Consider the following 17,000-nt stretch of genomic DNA (forward strand, 5'->3'; position numbering starts at 1 on the left):
CTTTATGTGAAAAAAAAATCTTGCTTTTCTATACAAAATCTGTCAAGAGGGGGTATGTAAGAGCCTTTAGAGCATAATCATAATAAACAGATTTGTTCATTATGGTAAAAGTATAACATTGCAATTAAAGTCCTAATATAGCATATCCAATAATGCTTACACACTGGGAATAAACTCAGATCATTCTTCTCATCAAGAATAAAGATGCAATAATTCAAAAAAGATTCATAATACAAACCATTAAAAATTGAAATTCAGCACCAGTGCAAAATATGGTATGAATATAAAGTACTTTCAACTTCAATGACCATTCTTTTGAGACATCATGCTTCAGAATGTGTCTAAAAATGACAGAAAATGTGTCATTTACAATTAAGCTTTTTATTTCTAAAGCACATTCTCTCATAACACTGCATGATAAAATTGGCCGTAACATTTGTATAGTCTATAAAATATTGTTCCATATTGACTTTTCTGTTAAAATGTTGATAATTTCCTGCTGATTATTTCCTGCTTACTTTACAGAATGGCAGATCAAAACAAAGCCATCTTGATTTAAGGAGGCATTCAATAAATGTTTGCGGAAATCAACGATTTTCTTCCCTACTAAAAATGCCTTTAAAAAGAGGACAGTAGTTACTCCTGGGCATATACCCAGAGAAAAATATGGTCTGAAAAGATAAACGCATCCCAACATTCACTGCAGCACTGCTTACAATAGCCAAGACATGGAAACAACTTAAATGTTCACTGACAGAAGAATGGATAAAGAAGATGTGATACATATATACAATGGAATATTACCCAGCCATTAAAAAGAATAAAACAATTCCATCCACAGCAATATGCATGGACCTAGAGACTCATTCTGAGTGAAGACAGACAGAGAAAGGAAAATATCATGATATCATTTATATGGAGAATTTTTTTAAATGATACAAATGAACTTATTTACAAAACAGAAACAGACTCACAGACTTAGAGAAGGAACTTACGGTTGGCGGGGGGAGGTGATGGGGAGGGATAGTTGGGAAGTTTGAGACTGACATATACTTTTAAACACACTGCTATTCTTAAAATGGATAATCCAACAAGGACCTACTTAGAGCATAGGGAACTGTGCTTAATATTCTGTAACAATCTAATGGGGGAAAGAATTTGAAAAAGTGTGTATAACTGAATCACTTTGTTGTACACCTGAAACTAACACAACATTGTTAATTAACTGTGCTCCAATATAAAAAAAATTTTTTTTAAAAAAAGAGGGTAATAGTACCCAATATACTCCTCAGGGCTGTTAAAAACCTGCCTTCTGAATTGTCATGCCTTCAGTCTGTTCCCATCGGCAATGCAAATCATTATATTCAGGAGCAGAACAATCAATACTATGCAGTCTCATAAAAATGCCTAGTATATAAATAAATTTTCTTAAATATAACTATCCAATTTAAGTCTGGAAGCCTTTATCTTTTGAGCCAGACACACACACTGCTGACAAATTCTTTTCAGAGGTAACATGGTATAACAAAAGCAGCTGTGGATCAGAATCCCAAAGTCCTAGGTATAAATCTCAAATCGGCACTTCACTGGCTTAAGTATCTTTGGTCACTTAATTTCTTTCTGTTAAAGTTTCTTTATCATCTGTTTAAAAAAAGTGGGGACAGGTGATATTATGGTGTCAGGCTCAGGCAGGATTATGACATGGAAGTTTCCCTGTAAACACTAAACCCCTGACCATAAAACATCAAGCACATCCCTACTTTTCAGAACAAAATTAAGTCCCGGGTATATGATGTCTTCTCTACTTCTGGTGGATGTCTTTACCTCTGAGAGGTATGGGGCCCTTTCAGAGGCTTCAAAGGATAGGACTCCCTTATGAGGCAAGTAACTAAAGAGCCCAATGCCCTCACACTGTTTCACTGAGTTGCAGTTCATTTACCAACAGATTTAGTCAAATTCTGGGAACACTGATTCTTTTAGATCTGGTTTCATAGACCTAGTCCCTGCCTACCTTCGCATGCCTCTGCACCACAGGCTCATTAGAAGTTAAATTTCTTTTAAAGATTTAGGGCTTTAAGTTTATTTTTTTTTCTTCTATCTGGGGGAAATCAAACAGAAAGAAATCAGGTAAAAATAAGGCAGAAAATATGCATTGTTTTTAAATAAGAAAAGAAATAAATATGACATCACAAAACTAAAATAGTGGTATTCTGGTCAGTAATGAGGAAATTTTTTTCATAGACTGCTAAGTGACGATTAAAAAAGAATAAGCAGTAATCACTCTAAATTATTACAAAATTTACCTCATGCAGTAGAATAAAAAAGATGACTTATGATGCAGCTACCACTTCTCAGTGGCCAAACTAAAACACATATACTCAAACCTGCTATTCTATTCTAGGAGTTTAATTACAAACTCTTATTTCATCTATTGGTGGTGTTCACTGCTGCTGCTGCTGTTAAAGGGTGAGAAAAATATTTGCTTGCTCTTTGGTTTCTATATTTGGTAGTTTGGGTGCAATCAAGATGGGAAAAGACAGGTATTTCACAAAAATGGTTGGATTTTTTCTCACCTAATGCACTTTAGAATAGGAAGCTTCCTGAAAAGGTAAAATTAAGAATGAAAAGATGCAAGGCTTTCCAAGTTATTTATGGCAACAGAACTGGAAAGCAGAGAATCTCTAAAAGGGAGAAAGACCTAAGGAGTTAGAACACAGGTTATAAGGGTTCAGTAAAGAACAGTTCCTTGTAATACTAGAGAATGGCAGTAAAAGAGTCAAGTATATGACAAAACATTACCCACTGATGAGAAGAAAATTAACAGGAATATTCAATTGCTGAAGGACAAAAAGGACTGACATTCTCTGAGATCCAACTTCATCATCTGTATAATGAAAACAACCTTAGGACTGTCACCCCCAGCACACTGACCGGCCCATCACTGATCTTCAAAAAAGGGTAGTTTCTTCTACAAGCCAGAAGGGAAAGGCACAATATACTTAAAGTGATGAAAGGGAAGAAACTACAGCCAAGAATACTCTACCCAACAAGACTCTCATTCAGATCTGATGGAGAAACCAAAAGCTTCCCAGACAAGCAAAAGTTATGGGAATTCACCACCACCAAATCACCTTCACAACAAAGGATAAAGAAACTTCTCTAGGTAGGAAACACAAGAGAAGGAGAAGACCTACACAAAATAAACTCAAAACAATTAAGAAAATGGTAATAGGATCATACATATGGATAATTACCTTAACTGTAAATGCACCAACCAAAAGACTGGGCAGATGAAAACATATGCATGTATGCACTTCCACTTGCCACATGACTCTACTTAACCCCCCAAACTGCATGTAATTATTTTATATTGTCAGGTTAATCATGTTTCTATTATGGCTTGTAACTGTAATGATCGTTTTTGTCTGGCTATTTCTTGTGAAAACTGATAGACATCTTTAACTATCCTGGGGGGAAAAAAAAGGGTAGTATCCGCCCCTCCCTCTAAACTCAATCACAGAACATTACAATGGAAAAGAGAAGTTCAGACATCACTTAGTCCCTAGCGAATGAATCAAATGATTTGAAAATGTTACAACCTGTACAGAATTTGTATATCATAAAAGATTTTAAAGGCATTAAGGTATTGCTACAGGATCTCAAAAACCTTATTGATGTCAAATACAGATGAACAGCTGCAGTGGGAGAGACTCCTTGGCACTGCTCCAACAGGGGACTCCTTCCCTCACCAATATCTAAGCAACTTATCCAAATTGGTGGGAAGAATGTCTAAGTTCTCCCTCCTTGCTATAAGAATTGTGGATGAGCAAGCAGAGAATAGAAATGTGTGCTCCAATCTGCTCGTAAAAATCAAAGTTGAAATGCAAAACGTTTTCTCATAGGAATTAATGATAACAGATTTTCAGGCTAGCAATTAACCAATGCAGCTAACACTCCAATTTTAACTGACTGTTTTTCTAACTATAAGTATAATGTTTAGGCTACTTCATAGACTGAACTGGCTTTTATGAAAAGGCCAAGAAGTGTAACCCAAATATGCCTATGAAAAAAAATGTATTCTGGGTTTTGAACAATTCACACAGGAACTTTCAGACCACAGCTGAGGAAGGGATAGTAAAAGAAAGCTGTGAGAGAAATAGGAAGGAAGTTTCTTTGGCAGAAAGGACAAATAAACTACACGAAATTACAACTGCTAATCTCTTCCGAATAACTGTCTCTCTCATATAACAAGCATTTAAGTCATATCCTGTGCCCAATGCTGTACCCCTCCACAGGGAAAAACTTTTCTAAAGCTAAACCCACAGTCCCAGAAATGCAGAAATTTCCTCCCATCTTCCTGAGTAAATCACACACCAAATCATAGTGCTTTGAGATTCACATATGCCTATCTTGATGACCTTGCACTGTCTCCGTCTCAGAGCCAACACACCTGAGGATATGCCAGGTGCAGTTATTACTCTAAGTACTGTACTAAAGGGAAAAGAAGAAATTAACATTTATTAAGCACTTGGTAGGCTCTCATTTGATTTTCACAACCCTGTAGGTAAATATTATCCCCAACTTACACATTAAGAATGATGTTAAATAATTTGCCCACAACACCAGTAAAGAGAAGACAGGACTCAGAAATCTGCCAACTCCGCTACTCAGAGGTTCCTACCCAGAAATTACTACTTAGCTGCCAGTGGACAGTTGATCACTTTCACATCAATTATTTGTTTTTCTAATTAAGCAGGTCTGAGAGCAAATTATGGGAAAGATACACCACCAACTCTTCATGTCACAGAATATATTTAGTATTTAGGGAATGCTCCGAGAGAAAGGACAAAACATTCCCAGAGGTGAATCCTAGCTTTCACATCATTTCCCAGTCCCATCTCAATAGACTCTAGCACTAGGGCTCCTTTGATCACTTCCATCCTAGCCTGTATCAACGTGCACTTGTCATTTAGTCACTAAGCTGGGTCTGACTCTTGCAACCCCATGAACTGTAGCCCACCAGGCTCCTCTGTCCATGGGATTTCCCAAGCAAGAATAGCGGTGTCAGTTGCCATTTCCTTCTCCAGGGAATCTTCCTGACCCAGGGGTCAAACCCATGTCTCCTACACTGGCAGGCAGATTCTTTACCACTGAGACACCAGGGAAGTCCCATCGTGCCCTTAGAGCATAACAAATTAAAAACTTCAGAAAGTTACCTTTCAAAACAAGATTTTCTACCAGCACAGATCTCTCTGCAGGTCCTTAAATTTAAATAATTCAATTTCTACATAATTTGCCTGATGGGATCCCTAAGATGTTTGTTACCACTGACAGTTTAAAAAGTTACTTTGTAGTGAACTGTGAACTAAACCTTCATTGAGCTGCAGAAAATATGGAAAACAAAAGTCTATGTTCAGACAGATTTCACTATCTAAAATTCTCCATTAAAACTTCAGGGGGGAAAACCTGTACACTCATTTTTCTATCTAACTGAATAAGATGACAGGTGACTTACAATAATGCAATGTGGCTCAACTCTCTTGCATAATCACCACGAAACACTAACACTGTAAAAGTAAAACTAATGTTCAAGCCCTTAAATTATCGAACATTCTTTTCAAAATAATTCAACACTGTAAGAATTATTTAGCTTCTGGAGTTTAACACTTGTAACAGATTTTTTAAAAAGGGAATTTTAAGAGGAATAACGGTCTCATCTAAAAACGGATTCATCTGTTTCCTAACAAAACCATGACCATAATATACACTAAACACTGGGGCATGTGCAAGAACACTTCCTATTGTAACGTAATTACTCTTTCTAATATTGAAGGCAAAACAAACTAAAACGGATCAAACATTTCCAGTCAAATGTCTGCAAAATTCTGAATAGAGAAAATGATGTCAACGTATTTTATCCCTTTTTTCTTCCCGTAAGGTTCAGTCCAAAAATAAACAGTCATCCGGCTCATCAACTCAGGGGCAGAAACTCATTAAAACTGAGGTTCGAGAGCAGAGAAAACAGATTCCCAGAAATTAGCTTCTTGGGTAAAACTGCCCTGTGCCCCGCACCAGAAGCCTCGGGCGGCCGCCGGGGCCCTGCCCGCCCCTCCCGCCGGCCGCACCTGCCGAGGCCGCGCTGCCAGCGCCCCCTGCCGCCCTCCGCGCGCCTAGAGACCCGCTCCCACCCCCGCGCCTCGCGCCCGCACCGCCCCCACCCCGCGCACACCTCGCGCCGAGGCCGCGCAGCCGGCGGGCCGTGGCGGGGGGCGCGCGGGCGCGAGTCGAGGCGGGGCCCGCACGAGGCCGAGAGCACGGGCGCGTCCCCCCGAACCCACGCCGCGGCCAGGCCCGAGCCTCACCTACCTACGCCGTATTTCTCTTCCTCTGTGGGGGTCCACATGGCCGGGCCGGGCGCGGCCCCGTGGGCGCGGCGGCCGGGCGACAGCGCGGCGGGGACGGCTGCGGGCCCGGCTGTGGCGCACCGCGAGCCGAGGCGGGGGAGGTCAGGCGGCGCGGGGCAGTGGGCGGCGCATCCCTCACAGGCCGTCCGGGATGCCGCCGCCGCCACGTCCGGACCGTGAGGCTCCGCGGGCGGCCCGGCAGTCCCGGTCGGCGCGGGTGAGGACTCGCCACCTGTCCGTCCCCGCCGCTCTCGCGCCGCCGCTTCGTCCCTCACAGCTTCGCTGCTCGGCTCCCGGCGCCGCCGCGGTTCGGCTCGCCTCAGCGGGCTCGCAGGATGCCCGCGCATGCGCCGCTCCCCGGCGCGCGGGGGCTCGCGCCGCCCGAGCCCGCGCGCGAGCCCCCACGCGCCGGCGCCGCCGCGCGCCAGCGGAGGGAAATCCGCGAGAGGCGATTGGACGGCCCGGCGGGGGTCAGGACTGGCTCTTAGGCAGGCCCGAGGCCCTGGGTGGCCCCAAGCTCCGGAGGAGGCGGGGCTGGACAGGTGGGATGCCCTCGGGCCCCCACAGGCTTCGGTGTCCAATTCCCCCTGCCAGGCACCCAGAGATCGCCAGTCGGAGAGGAGAGAGCAGGGAAGAGGGAATGATACCGCTTTAAGACCCATTCAGCCGTCATCCACAGCCCTGTCACGACCCCATCCCTAGAAAGACCCCTGGTCCCGCAGGGCGGGGTCGCCGTGCCAGCGTGAACGAAGTCAGGCACACTCAGGCCCCTCGCTCTTTGGACTCTGGAACTCCTCCTAGGCCGAAGCCGCTGGCGCCTCCTTGGTTCTTGTTACCCTGAGTTGGCCTGTGTGGTAGATGTTTGGGGTCAGAACAATAACTGCACCCTTCCTAGTAAGGAAGCACTTGCTCGTTGGGGGCGTGGGGGTGGGGGACAGGGGGTGGTTGTTCCTGCACTGGGCACCGCCTCTGCTGCTCCTTGGTCTCTGTCTTACAGGCCATCCTGAGTTTCCGGTTTGGTCCCGATACTTTCCTCCTTTCTCTCCTCCCTAAGAATCCATTCACTCTTAGGTCTGCAGATATCACCTCGTGACCCCAGATCAGTGGCTCATCAAAGACCAGGGAGGTTTTGGCAACTGCAGGATTTCTCCTTTCCACCTGCATCTGGATCGCACAGTGTTCCTGGCCCTAATGACAGAAGATCTGTACATCTCTGTCACCAGCACCACCAAGTCAAAACCCTGGTGTTACCCCTCACTGTCCCTCCTGAACACTCTGACTCTTCAAAACCCAGTCCAAGGCGTCACCTCCAGAAAAACCTTCCCTGATCCTGCAGCTAGCAGTCTGGATCCTTATTTTGTCTGGGATTCAAGCTGTGTGCTTTTGTGTCTTACTTTTCCTGGAAGACTGTCAGCTCCCAAAAGGCAAACTCCAGGCTAAAGTTACTTTTCTGGTCCATCATGATGCAGCCCAGCACCTGACACACACTTGTTGAATAGGAAGTGAGACTAATGCAAGAATATCTTGGTAATCAACAGATCTTGTTGATTCTTCATTCACCATATTCTTTATGATTCATAACTCTTCCCAGACCTGATTGTGCTCACCTGGATCATTGCCACAGACTCCCATCTCTTCACCTATAGACCCCACCTCCCACCAATGAAGGCTGCCCACTCCTGCCCCCTGAAAAATGTTCTGTAAATTACTGAGTTTCTTAATAGCTTGATAACATTTTGATCCAAGAACATACTAAAAGACATATCCTCACTTATGTTGCTTTCTCTTCCAGAGAGCTAGACCCCTGCCCAATGGCCACCGTGGGATGTTTGCCACAGAATTCCCACAAAGCTATCTCCAGGGAGCTATCCAACAAGAGGTGTCAAGCTACACAGACCCTCTGAACAACCTTTTAAGAGCTCTTATTTCATCTTGTAGTTCTACTCCCGTTGACTGATATATGTGATGATAATCTCAGAGCCTAAGAACTAGTTTTCCCAAAGTTCACCTATTCCCTGTCTCAATCCATCCTAGATGATGACTTCCCCCATATAAAGACAATTCCAATCCATGTCTCTACAGTTCAGCTCAGGGGTGGGAGGGCTTTAATCCCAATTGGCAGAGAAGAGAGGGGGCCAAGGTGAGAGGGAGGGCATCTGATAAGTCCCAGACTCCTACAGTCTTGCTGTTTGCACTAAATTTAGCACGTTGACTTGAGTTGAAGCAAAAGGGCAAAGCACACATTGTGGAAAATCAGCATTTAGTGGGACAATGCACCTGCTCTCCTATACCTACAGCATCTGCTCTGAGCCTCTCCTCTCAGTCCACTCACCTACGGAGGCTCTCGATACACTCTCACCCCACTCAAGCACACCCCTTCCAGCATATGAACCAACTTCCAGCTTGCCTCTGAAAATCAGGACCCTCAGTGCCCTACCCTCTCTTCCTTTCCACCCACTCTTCCACGTTCCGACCACCAGGAAACCACTGCACCATTGTTGCTCCCTGTCCCCCATCTTCATCCTCTTCTGCTCCACAGGCTGTTTCTGTGGTCCCATGAACACCTATTGGTACTCCCGTCCCCTATTCCCTCTCTCTTCCTTTTCTCTCTACCTGACTTCAGAGAAGAGCTACCCATTCCAAACCCCTTTATTTCACCACAATGTATTTGACTCTCAGTTCCCTATGTTCTGGTTTCTGACACTGTCACCTCCAGGAAACTGCTCTCATGTAAGTCCCCGGGGCTATTCCAACCCCAGACACAAGCATATGCTATTCCCTGGCTCTTCCTGGACCTTTGTATATAATATCCCTCAGCCTATGTATTTTCCTCTCTTGAAACTCATGGATCCTCCTCACCCTTCAAGGACTGCTTTCCCCAGGAAAACTTCCCCAGCTGCCTCTGGCTAAAGGGGATTTTGCTCTTCCATAAGGAGTTTTCCTGCAGCTGTTACTCATCCCACCCTCCTCCAAGAGATCAAATATGTCCACCTTGCACATTGCCAAACATTTGTGTCCCTCTTCAGTGGTAAAGATTGCTCTTTACTTATTTTTACCCCACACAGAGACTAACATGGTGCCTGCTACCTATCAGGAATTCAGTATATAGTCTTGGGTGGATGATCTTATATGTTTTCCAGGAACGTAATGAAGTAGATTGGGAAAGAAAACTGAGAAATTTACTTCAGGAAGTTACAAATCTCCAAATTCAGAAACTTGAGTTAATTAAGGTAAATTTCTCTGATACAGGCACACTGGCTTTAATTAAAAATTCATCAAGACATGTTACTGAGTATCTATACAGAAGATAAACATGGCAAAGTAATTTATCTAAGAAATAGAAATAGAGAATTTTCAAACAGTTTGAATTAACACATCACTATTACTTTTGGGTCGAACTGATTACCTCAGATAATAAATCATATCATAATAAATGAGAGAAGAGGGAATCAAGTTTTCAGCAGGATATTCTTTAAGATTGGTGACTATTAAAAATAGCCTAAAACCAATGGATAAAGAGGACGTGGTACATATATACAATGGAACATTACTCAGCCATGAAAAAGAATGAAATAATTCCATGTGCAGCCACATGGATGGACCTAAAGATTGTCATACAGAGTGAAGTAAGTCAGACAGAGAAGGAGAAATACCATATGACATCCCTTATATGTGGAGTCTGAAAAGAAATGAGACAGATGAACTTACTTGCAAAACAGAAGGAGACTCACAGACTTAGAGAATGAACTTACTGTTGCTGGAGGGAAGGATGGGAGGAAGGGATAACTAGGGAGTTTGGGATGGACATGTACACAAGGTTATACTTAAAATGGATAACCTTACTTAAAATGGATAACTGTACATCACTTGAAACTCTGCTCAACGTTAAGTGGCAGCCTGGATGGGAGGAGAGTTTGGGGGAGAATGGATATATGTGTATGTATGGCTGAATCTCTTTGCTGTTCATCTGAAACTATCACAACCTTGTTTGTTAATCGGCTATATTCTAACACAAAATAAAAAGATTTTTAAAAATTTAAAAATAGCCCATAACCGAACAGATTTTATAGTAACATAAATGTGGACAGCATCATCTTTTTCTCCTAAGTGGAACTCAAGTTAATCAACCACTGTTTAACATAAGCAAATTCCGTAATGATGATCCCCCCTCATTATCGTTGGTGAATGAGACTGGCCCTCTATAAACTCAAGGAGCTACACTTCATATCTTTTCTCCTCATTTTCTGCTGCCTGGAGAATCAGCCAGCAGTTTTTAAGGAGTCAGCCAGTCTGATGACTCAGCTCATAAAACAATGTGTGGCCACAAAGATGATGTTTATCCAGGAGCATCCTCGAGGCTTTTGCGACTGAAGTCGGCAAGCAGTAAGGCAAGTGGTACACGATGCTCATTCTCCAGAGAGGTTTTGGCCAGGGTGCCAGAAGCACTCACTTCCCTCTCCCAGCAGCTGAGCTCATCTGGTGCTCTGTCCAAGCAGAATGATGGGAAAACTTTAGAGAAATGCAGCAGGTACAGAGGCAAGTCCAAGCAAAGTGCAGGTGATAGTGATGACATTTTGCCTTCTCTTCATCAAGAGGTGCTGCGTCTACAGCTTATGGCCATCTGCACCCCAGGAACATGTGCCTAAGAGGCTCAGAATACATGTTATCCAACTTCTCTCTCCCCTGCTGGGTTCATCTAGGAATGGGTCTTCTCTGGTTAATAAAGCATCTACAGAGCAGGTTTCCTTCATGGTAAGCTAGTCTCACTTCACCACCACCCCTTATGCTCCCCCAAAGCAACATCTTTTAGGAAACCTTCTCTCGGGAGGTAACACTGGAATAAAAGGCTAACAGAGTAGGTTAACACAGAGATGGCTGACAAAGTTAGGGTCCTTTCAGGTAAAGAGACCTAAGTAACGCAGATATTATTAGTATTTTCCTTTAAATTTTGTTGCATCTGAATATCTTTGCAGTGGGGAGGGGACAAGGAAGAGTGTGAAAACGAGACAGATTAAGCAGTGCAATATTTCATTATTTTCCCTAAAATGACAAACTTTAACCATCTGTTCCTATTTTACCAACCCATTCAAAATATCATTAAAATGCAGATTACTTGCAGTTAGCCAGGGTCTTTCAAATGAGAAGTGACCCAAGCCTCCCTGATTTTAACCACCAGAAATTGATGTGACACTTCTGGATGGGCTGTAGCTATCAAGCCTCACCAGGGGAAGCACCCTGGGATGTGTCACAACCTCAGCACCTTCTTCCTGACCATTCAGGACTTTGAGCTGGACTTCCCTGGTGGTCTAGTGGTTCAGGATCTGCCTCGCAACAAGGTTCAATCCCTGGTCTGGGAAGATCCCACATGCTGCAGTGCAACTAAGCCCATACGCCACAACTACTGAGCCTGTGCTTTACAGCCTGGGAGCCACAACTACTGAAGCCCACCCACCATAGAGCCTGGGCTCCACAACAAGAGAAGAGACCACAATAAGAAGCCTGTGCGCCATAACTAGAGAAACCCCTTGCAACGGTGCAGCCATAAATAAACAAATAAAGACTATGAGCTACCTAGAAACAATGGCTTTTTTTTTTTTCTGCTTCCTCAGTGCTTAACACACAGGATCTGACACATAGTAGATACTCTGTAAATATTGCTTGAATGAATGCATTAGTGAATAAGTGCTTTCCCCCTCCCCCAAGAAATGTAAATCTTTGTTCCAGTATGGTTTTTGTTTGTTTGCTGTTTGCTTCTGGCTAGGAAAATAAAAAAGAGACAGAATCAAAAACAAGATTCCCCCTGGAAGGAGGAGCAAGATGACAGAAGCTTGGCTTCACTTAGTTCACCTTTTCCTTTGGGGGAAATAACTGTGCCCTTGAATTTCTACACTAAGTCATCAAGGAGGAATTGAAATTAAAAACCTTGGAGAGTAATTAGCAACAAAACGTTCTAATGTCAAGAAGTGAATTTTATGGGACCATATTTGTAATATTAATTGGGCCTCTGCGTAGCCAAAGGGTGAAATTATTGCTCCAATACAAATAGGCCCAAAAGAGAAAAACAGCCCAAAATAGCACAGATATTGCAAATCAGAACAGAGGTAATTTCTCTACACATAAAAAGCAACCAATTGCAAAGCCTTTACCATTTCGCTTAAGTGCGAAACGAAGCCTGTTTGTTTGGTGTAGCACCACCTACCCCATCTCTGAATCGCTGTGGGGCTGGAACTAGAAAGGGAACTCAGGCTTCATTTTCACCAGCTCCTCATACTTTTTACCTCCAAGTTTATGGAAAATTTTAATCATTCCCCTAACAAATATTTATTGAGCACCTATTATGGACCAGGTCCAGGGCAGCTGTTCAGTCTTTCCTGTCACAGAGTTTAACCATTCAGTTGAGGGGAAGAAACCCTGAACCAATTATCATACAAGCAAATCTCTAATTAGAGACAGAAGTACTAGGACAGAAGAGTACACTTACAAAGGGAGCATTCACCAAGGGAACTGACCTAGTTTGACAAGTCTGGGAAGACTTCCTGGAGGAAATGATGTTTAAACTGTAACCTAACAGGAGAAGCCACCGCAATAAGAAGGCTGTGCACCGCAACAAGAGAGTAGCCACGAAACAACAAAGACTCAGCGCAGCCAGAAGTGAGAAAAAAACAAATCCAAACCGGAACCTGACAACGCAGACAAACCAGCCAAGGAAAGAAGGAGGGAATGTGCCCTAGGCAAAGGGAGCAGCATCTGGGGAGGGAGGTCAGGTAAGGAAGGAGTTCAGTGTCTCTGAGGAATGGAAAGGCCAGTGTGACCAGGGTGTGAGAGTGAGCAAGTAAGTGGAGAGTGGGGAGAGATGTGGCTGGAGGGGGAGGCAGGGCCAGGTCTTGGGACCTGACTGGGTCTCGTGACACCGGGGCACCAACCATTGCCAGGCCGTGGGTCAGAACCACTCCCCAGCCAGGGCCACTCCAGGCTGCCCTCCCATTTTGAGTCAACCCTTCCTTGATTCTCTCACACCTGAGCAGAGACTTAGCCCTCATCTCCGAGGCTCAGAGGGGAAGAGTAACTTACCTCCTACAGAGCACTTCCCAGAGTCTAAGAGGGGTCCTGGGTCCACTGGTTAACTGTGATCTCGACTCGGTTTATCCCCCAGATCTGCCCATGCCAAGGGGCTAAGGCAAGAATATCACCAAACATGCCAAGAAGCAACTGGCCCTGAATCTGATCAGGGACCACTGCTAATCTCTCTCTTGAGGAACATTTAGTGAGTGCTCGCTCAGTCGCTCAGTCGTTTCTCTTTTGAGACCCCATGGACTATAGCCTGGCTCAGTCATTTCTGACTCTTTTGAGACCCCATGCACTATAGCCTGGCAGACTCCTCTGTCCATGGGACTTCCCAGGTAAGAATACTGAAGTGGGTTGCCACTCCCTTCTCCATGGAATCTTCCCAACCCAGGGACCCAACCAGCATCTCCTGCACTGGCAGGTGAATTCTTTACCAACTGCACCACCTGGGAAGCCCAACATTTAGAAGAAGATGAAAAAAAACAAAAAAACAAGACAACAAAAACCTCTAAAGAACTCTCTTGTGGAACTTCTCTGGTGGTCCAGTGTGTAAGACTGAGTTCCCAATGCAGGGGGATTGGGTCAATGCCCGGTCAGGGAGGTAGATCCCACATGCTGCAACTAAGAGTTTGAATGCTGCAACTAAAAAATTACACATTCCCCAACTAAGACCTAATGCAGTCAAACAAATAAATTAACTTAAAAAAAAAAAAAGAACTCTTTCCTGAGAACAAACCTTAAGTGAGTACTCAGAATGTGTAAGACCCTGATCCAGGAAGCAGCAGCAGTACTCACCCTCTTGCCACTGAGAAAGAACAACTCTAAGAAATGTAGATTATTTTGTTCTCCAATTAGCACTGAAGGAGATGGATCAGAATTTATAATATGCAGTCATGAATTATGGAACAATCGTGGAAGTGACTCTGACCCGGAAACCTGCCATGCCAAGAGCCATGGCAATTTTTCCCAAGAGCTTGTCACCAAGCTCTCTCACTGCCGAAACCATCACCCACACTCAGCCTCCCCCAACCCCGACCCCAACCTGTCACTTGAGGCTGCTGCCAGCCCTTGAGCTTTCTCAAGTTGTCAGTGACCAAGCAACAGCAAATAGAGTTTGAAGGCTCTGGCTTCACACCCAGCTCCAGACACTTCCCAGCTGGGTGACCCCGGTTTCCTTCTCTGTCAAGTGGAAACAATAACAGCTTCTATATCAGGGATTCTTCTGAGGAGAATGCCTGGGATGCTCTCAACACAGAGCCTGCTCCTGCTATTTAGCCACTTAGTCGTGCCCGACTCTTTGAGACCCCAGCCCACTAGGCTCCTCCATCTGTGGGATGCCCACATGAGAATACTGGGGTGGGTTGCCATTTCTTCCTCCAGGTATCTTTTCGACCCAGGAATCGAAACTGCATCCAGCCTACCAGAAAGTAATTGTTCGCTCAACATTGGAACCTTGCTCCTACCCCATCAGCTCATATTGCTTCCCAGAAACACTGGGTCTCCTTCTGTTTGGGGAACCTACTTCTCCTCTGATCCAGCCTGTAAGAACTGGTTTCGTCACCCCATCCAGCTGGGCTGACCTCCTGTGTCCACCTCTCACTGGCCAGCACTTAGCTCAGCCCCAGTCCCTTCTTGCTATTTAACACCAAAAGGTATTGATTTCCTTGAGCTATTTCCATAATGCAACACTACTGATAACTGCATATCCCATCAGTTTCCTCTGTGACCATCATCCCCCCTGCTCACAACCACTTCCCCTAGAGCCCCAGCTGCCAAGGCTCAGGTCTGTTTCATTTTGCACTGGTGGAAAGGTCAAACATGAATTTCTCCCCATTATTGTACTGTGTCTTGTCACACAGACTCTCTCTGTTTCATGCATTAGTCACAGTCTTGCTATCAAATTAAATATTCCTCGGTAGTTATTTTTAGAGAAATCTTTTTCTAACGCTACATGGTGCAATGATGTGTGTGCACCCACAGCTCTGGAATCCAAGCATTACCAGGTGGGCTCCAAATTGCGTGAGGGCTCAGATTCCTCTGGAAAGCAGCAGCAGCCAATGGAGCAGCGGTCTGTAACCTGGCTCTGTCCATGGAATCCCCTGCCCAGCCAAAAATAATTAATCCTCCAGACCTTGGACGACCCAGTCATTCATCATTCGGTCCAGGAAAGGCCCAAAGGAGGTTCTTAGCACAATTGTGAGTTAAGCAGAGCGTGTCTGTACCATCCCAACTGCTTGTTTGGCTGTCTCCTGATTCCTACTACAAGGACACCGAGACTAATTGCAGTCCCAGGCCCTGCACCCCATGGAAGCCTGCCTTCAGGAGGCCTGAGTTAATGACAGTGGTTACATCCCTACCCACTCCTATAGGGTCCTCATCGACCGAGGCCAGCATTGATAGAGAAATGAAGCCCTCAGAACAGAATTTCTAACTTAGTTGGGGCGTGTATACAGGAAGAAGGAGGGGCTTGCTAAAGCAAGTCCTTTTGATCCACTTGAAGGCACTGTGAGAAGTTATGCATACCTGAGCTTTAGAGCTTACAGTGGAAGTAAAGCAACAAAACCCACTGAAATTGACTAGAAAATAATTTAAGACACGATAAGGGGCGTGGACTGTGGGCTAGAAGGTGGATTTCTCACTTCCTTCCGATGTTCCCTTCCACATGCAAGTCCTCATTGGTTGTGGTACCCCAGTCCTCACTCACCCAGGGCAAGTGAGACTGGGGGACAGGGAAGAGGTGAGCCTAGTTCTGGGCTTAGTTCATGAGCCCCTGCATCCTCACACTAAGTTCCTTCTTCCCCCTCAGCCTTCATCAGTGAAGAAGGTTTGGCCAAGGATGCTTTGGCCTCCAACTGGGTTTGTATTTCCCGAGTTCTTCTGAAGCTGAATGGAGGACAGGGGATGACTTACTGAAGACCCTCTCAAAGAGCCCCTATAAACTATATATGCTATAGACATTCGGAAGCAGGGGGCCAGGTAGACCAGAAAAATCCAGGTAAGGCTCAGATGAGGAGGCAAGATCACAGATGACAGAAGTGATTGAACACGGCTCAGGAGTAAAGAGGGGCACTCTTGATGGAGGTTTCACAAACCCAGGCACAGAGCAATGGAGAAGCAAAGACAGGCAGAAAGCAGTAACAAGGCCAAGGTGACTGGAGCCCAAGAGCTCCTCGGGACAGGCGGCAGGTGGGTGGAAGCAGATGACAGAGTTCCTAGCAGTCAGTAGAGACTAGATTGGTCAGTTGGTCAAGGCATGTTTCCCAAAGACTCTGCCAGGTCCAGGGCAAGCAGCCAGGACAGAGTTGATGATGGCTCAGAGGAGAATCTGTGCAGCAGGCTGAGACACTGCTGTGACTATTCCACAGTTCCCTGATGTGGGGGTGTGGGTCTGGCCTGGGGAGGGACACTGAAAACTGGGCAGCAGAAACTACATGAGACCCTCAGGAGGAAAGATGTGACCATAAAAATTGGTTAGGGCAGTGGAGGGGGAGGGGCATGGAGGGTGGAACCAGAGAGCCCACTTGGAAAAGT

At 45.0% G+C, this 17,000-nt stretch overlaps 1 protein-coding gene across 8 annotated transcripts in view; it reads right to left on the reverse strand.

The window, feature by feature from the left end:
- Positions 1–6,773, reverse strand: part of DOCK3 (dedicator of cytokinesis 3) — a 267,277-nt gene extending 260,504 nt beyond the window's left edge. For all 8 annotated transcript variants that reach the window (XR_006337624.1, XM_043886679.1, XM_043886678.1 and 5 more), the window contains exon 1: positions 6,367–6,773. Coding sequence is in view for 7 of the 8 variants with exons in the window: in XM_043886679.1 (XP_043742614.1) it covers positions 6,367–6,751 (385 nt within the window). In the remaining variant the exon portion in view is untranslated. The remainder of the gene's footprint in view (positions 1–6,366) is intronic.
- Positions 6,774–17,000: the final 10,227 nt, after the last annotated feature.

This window comes from Cervus elaphus, chromosome 24 (assembly GCF_910594005.1).
Source record: "Cervus elaphus chromosome 24, mCerEla1.1, whole genome shotgun sequence".
In the NCBI taxonomy this organism is placed as follows: domain Eukaryota; kingdom Metazoa; phylum Chordata; class Mammalia; order Artiodactyla; family Cervidae; genus Cervus; species Cervus elaphus.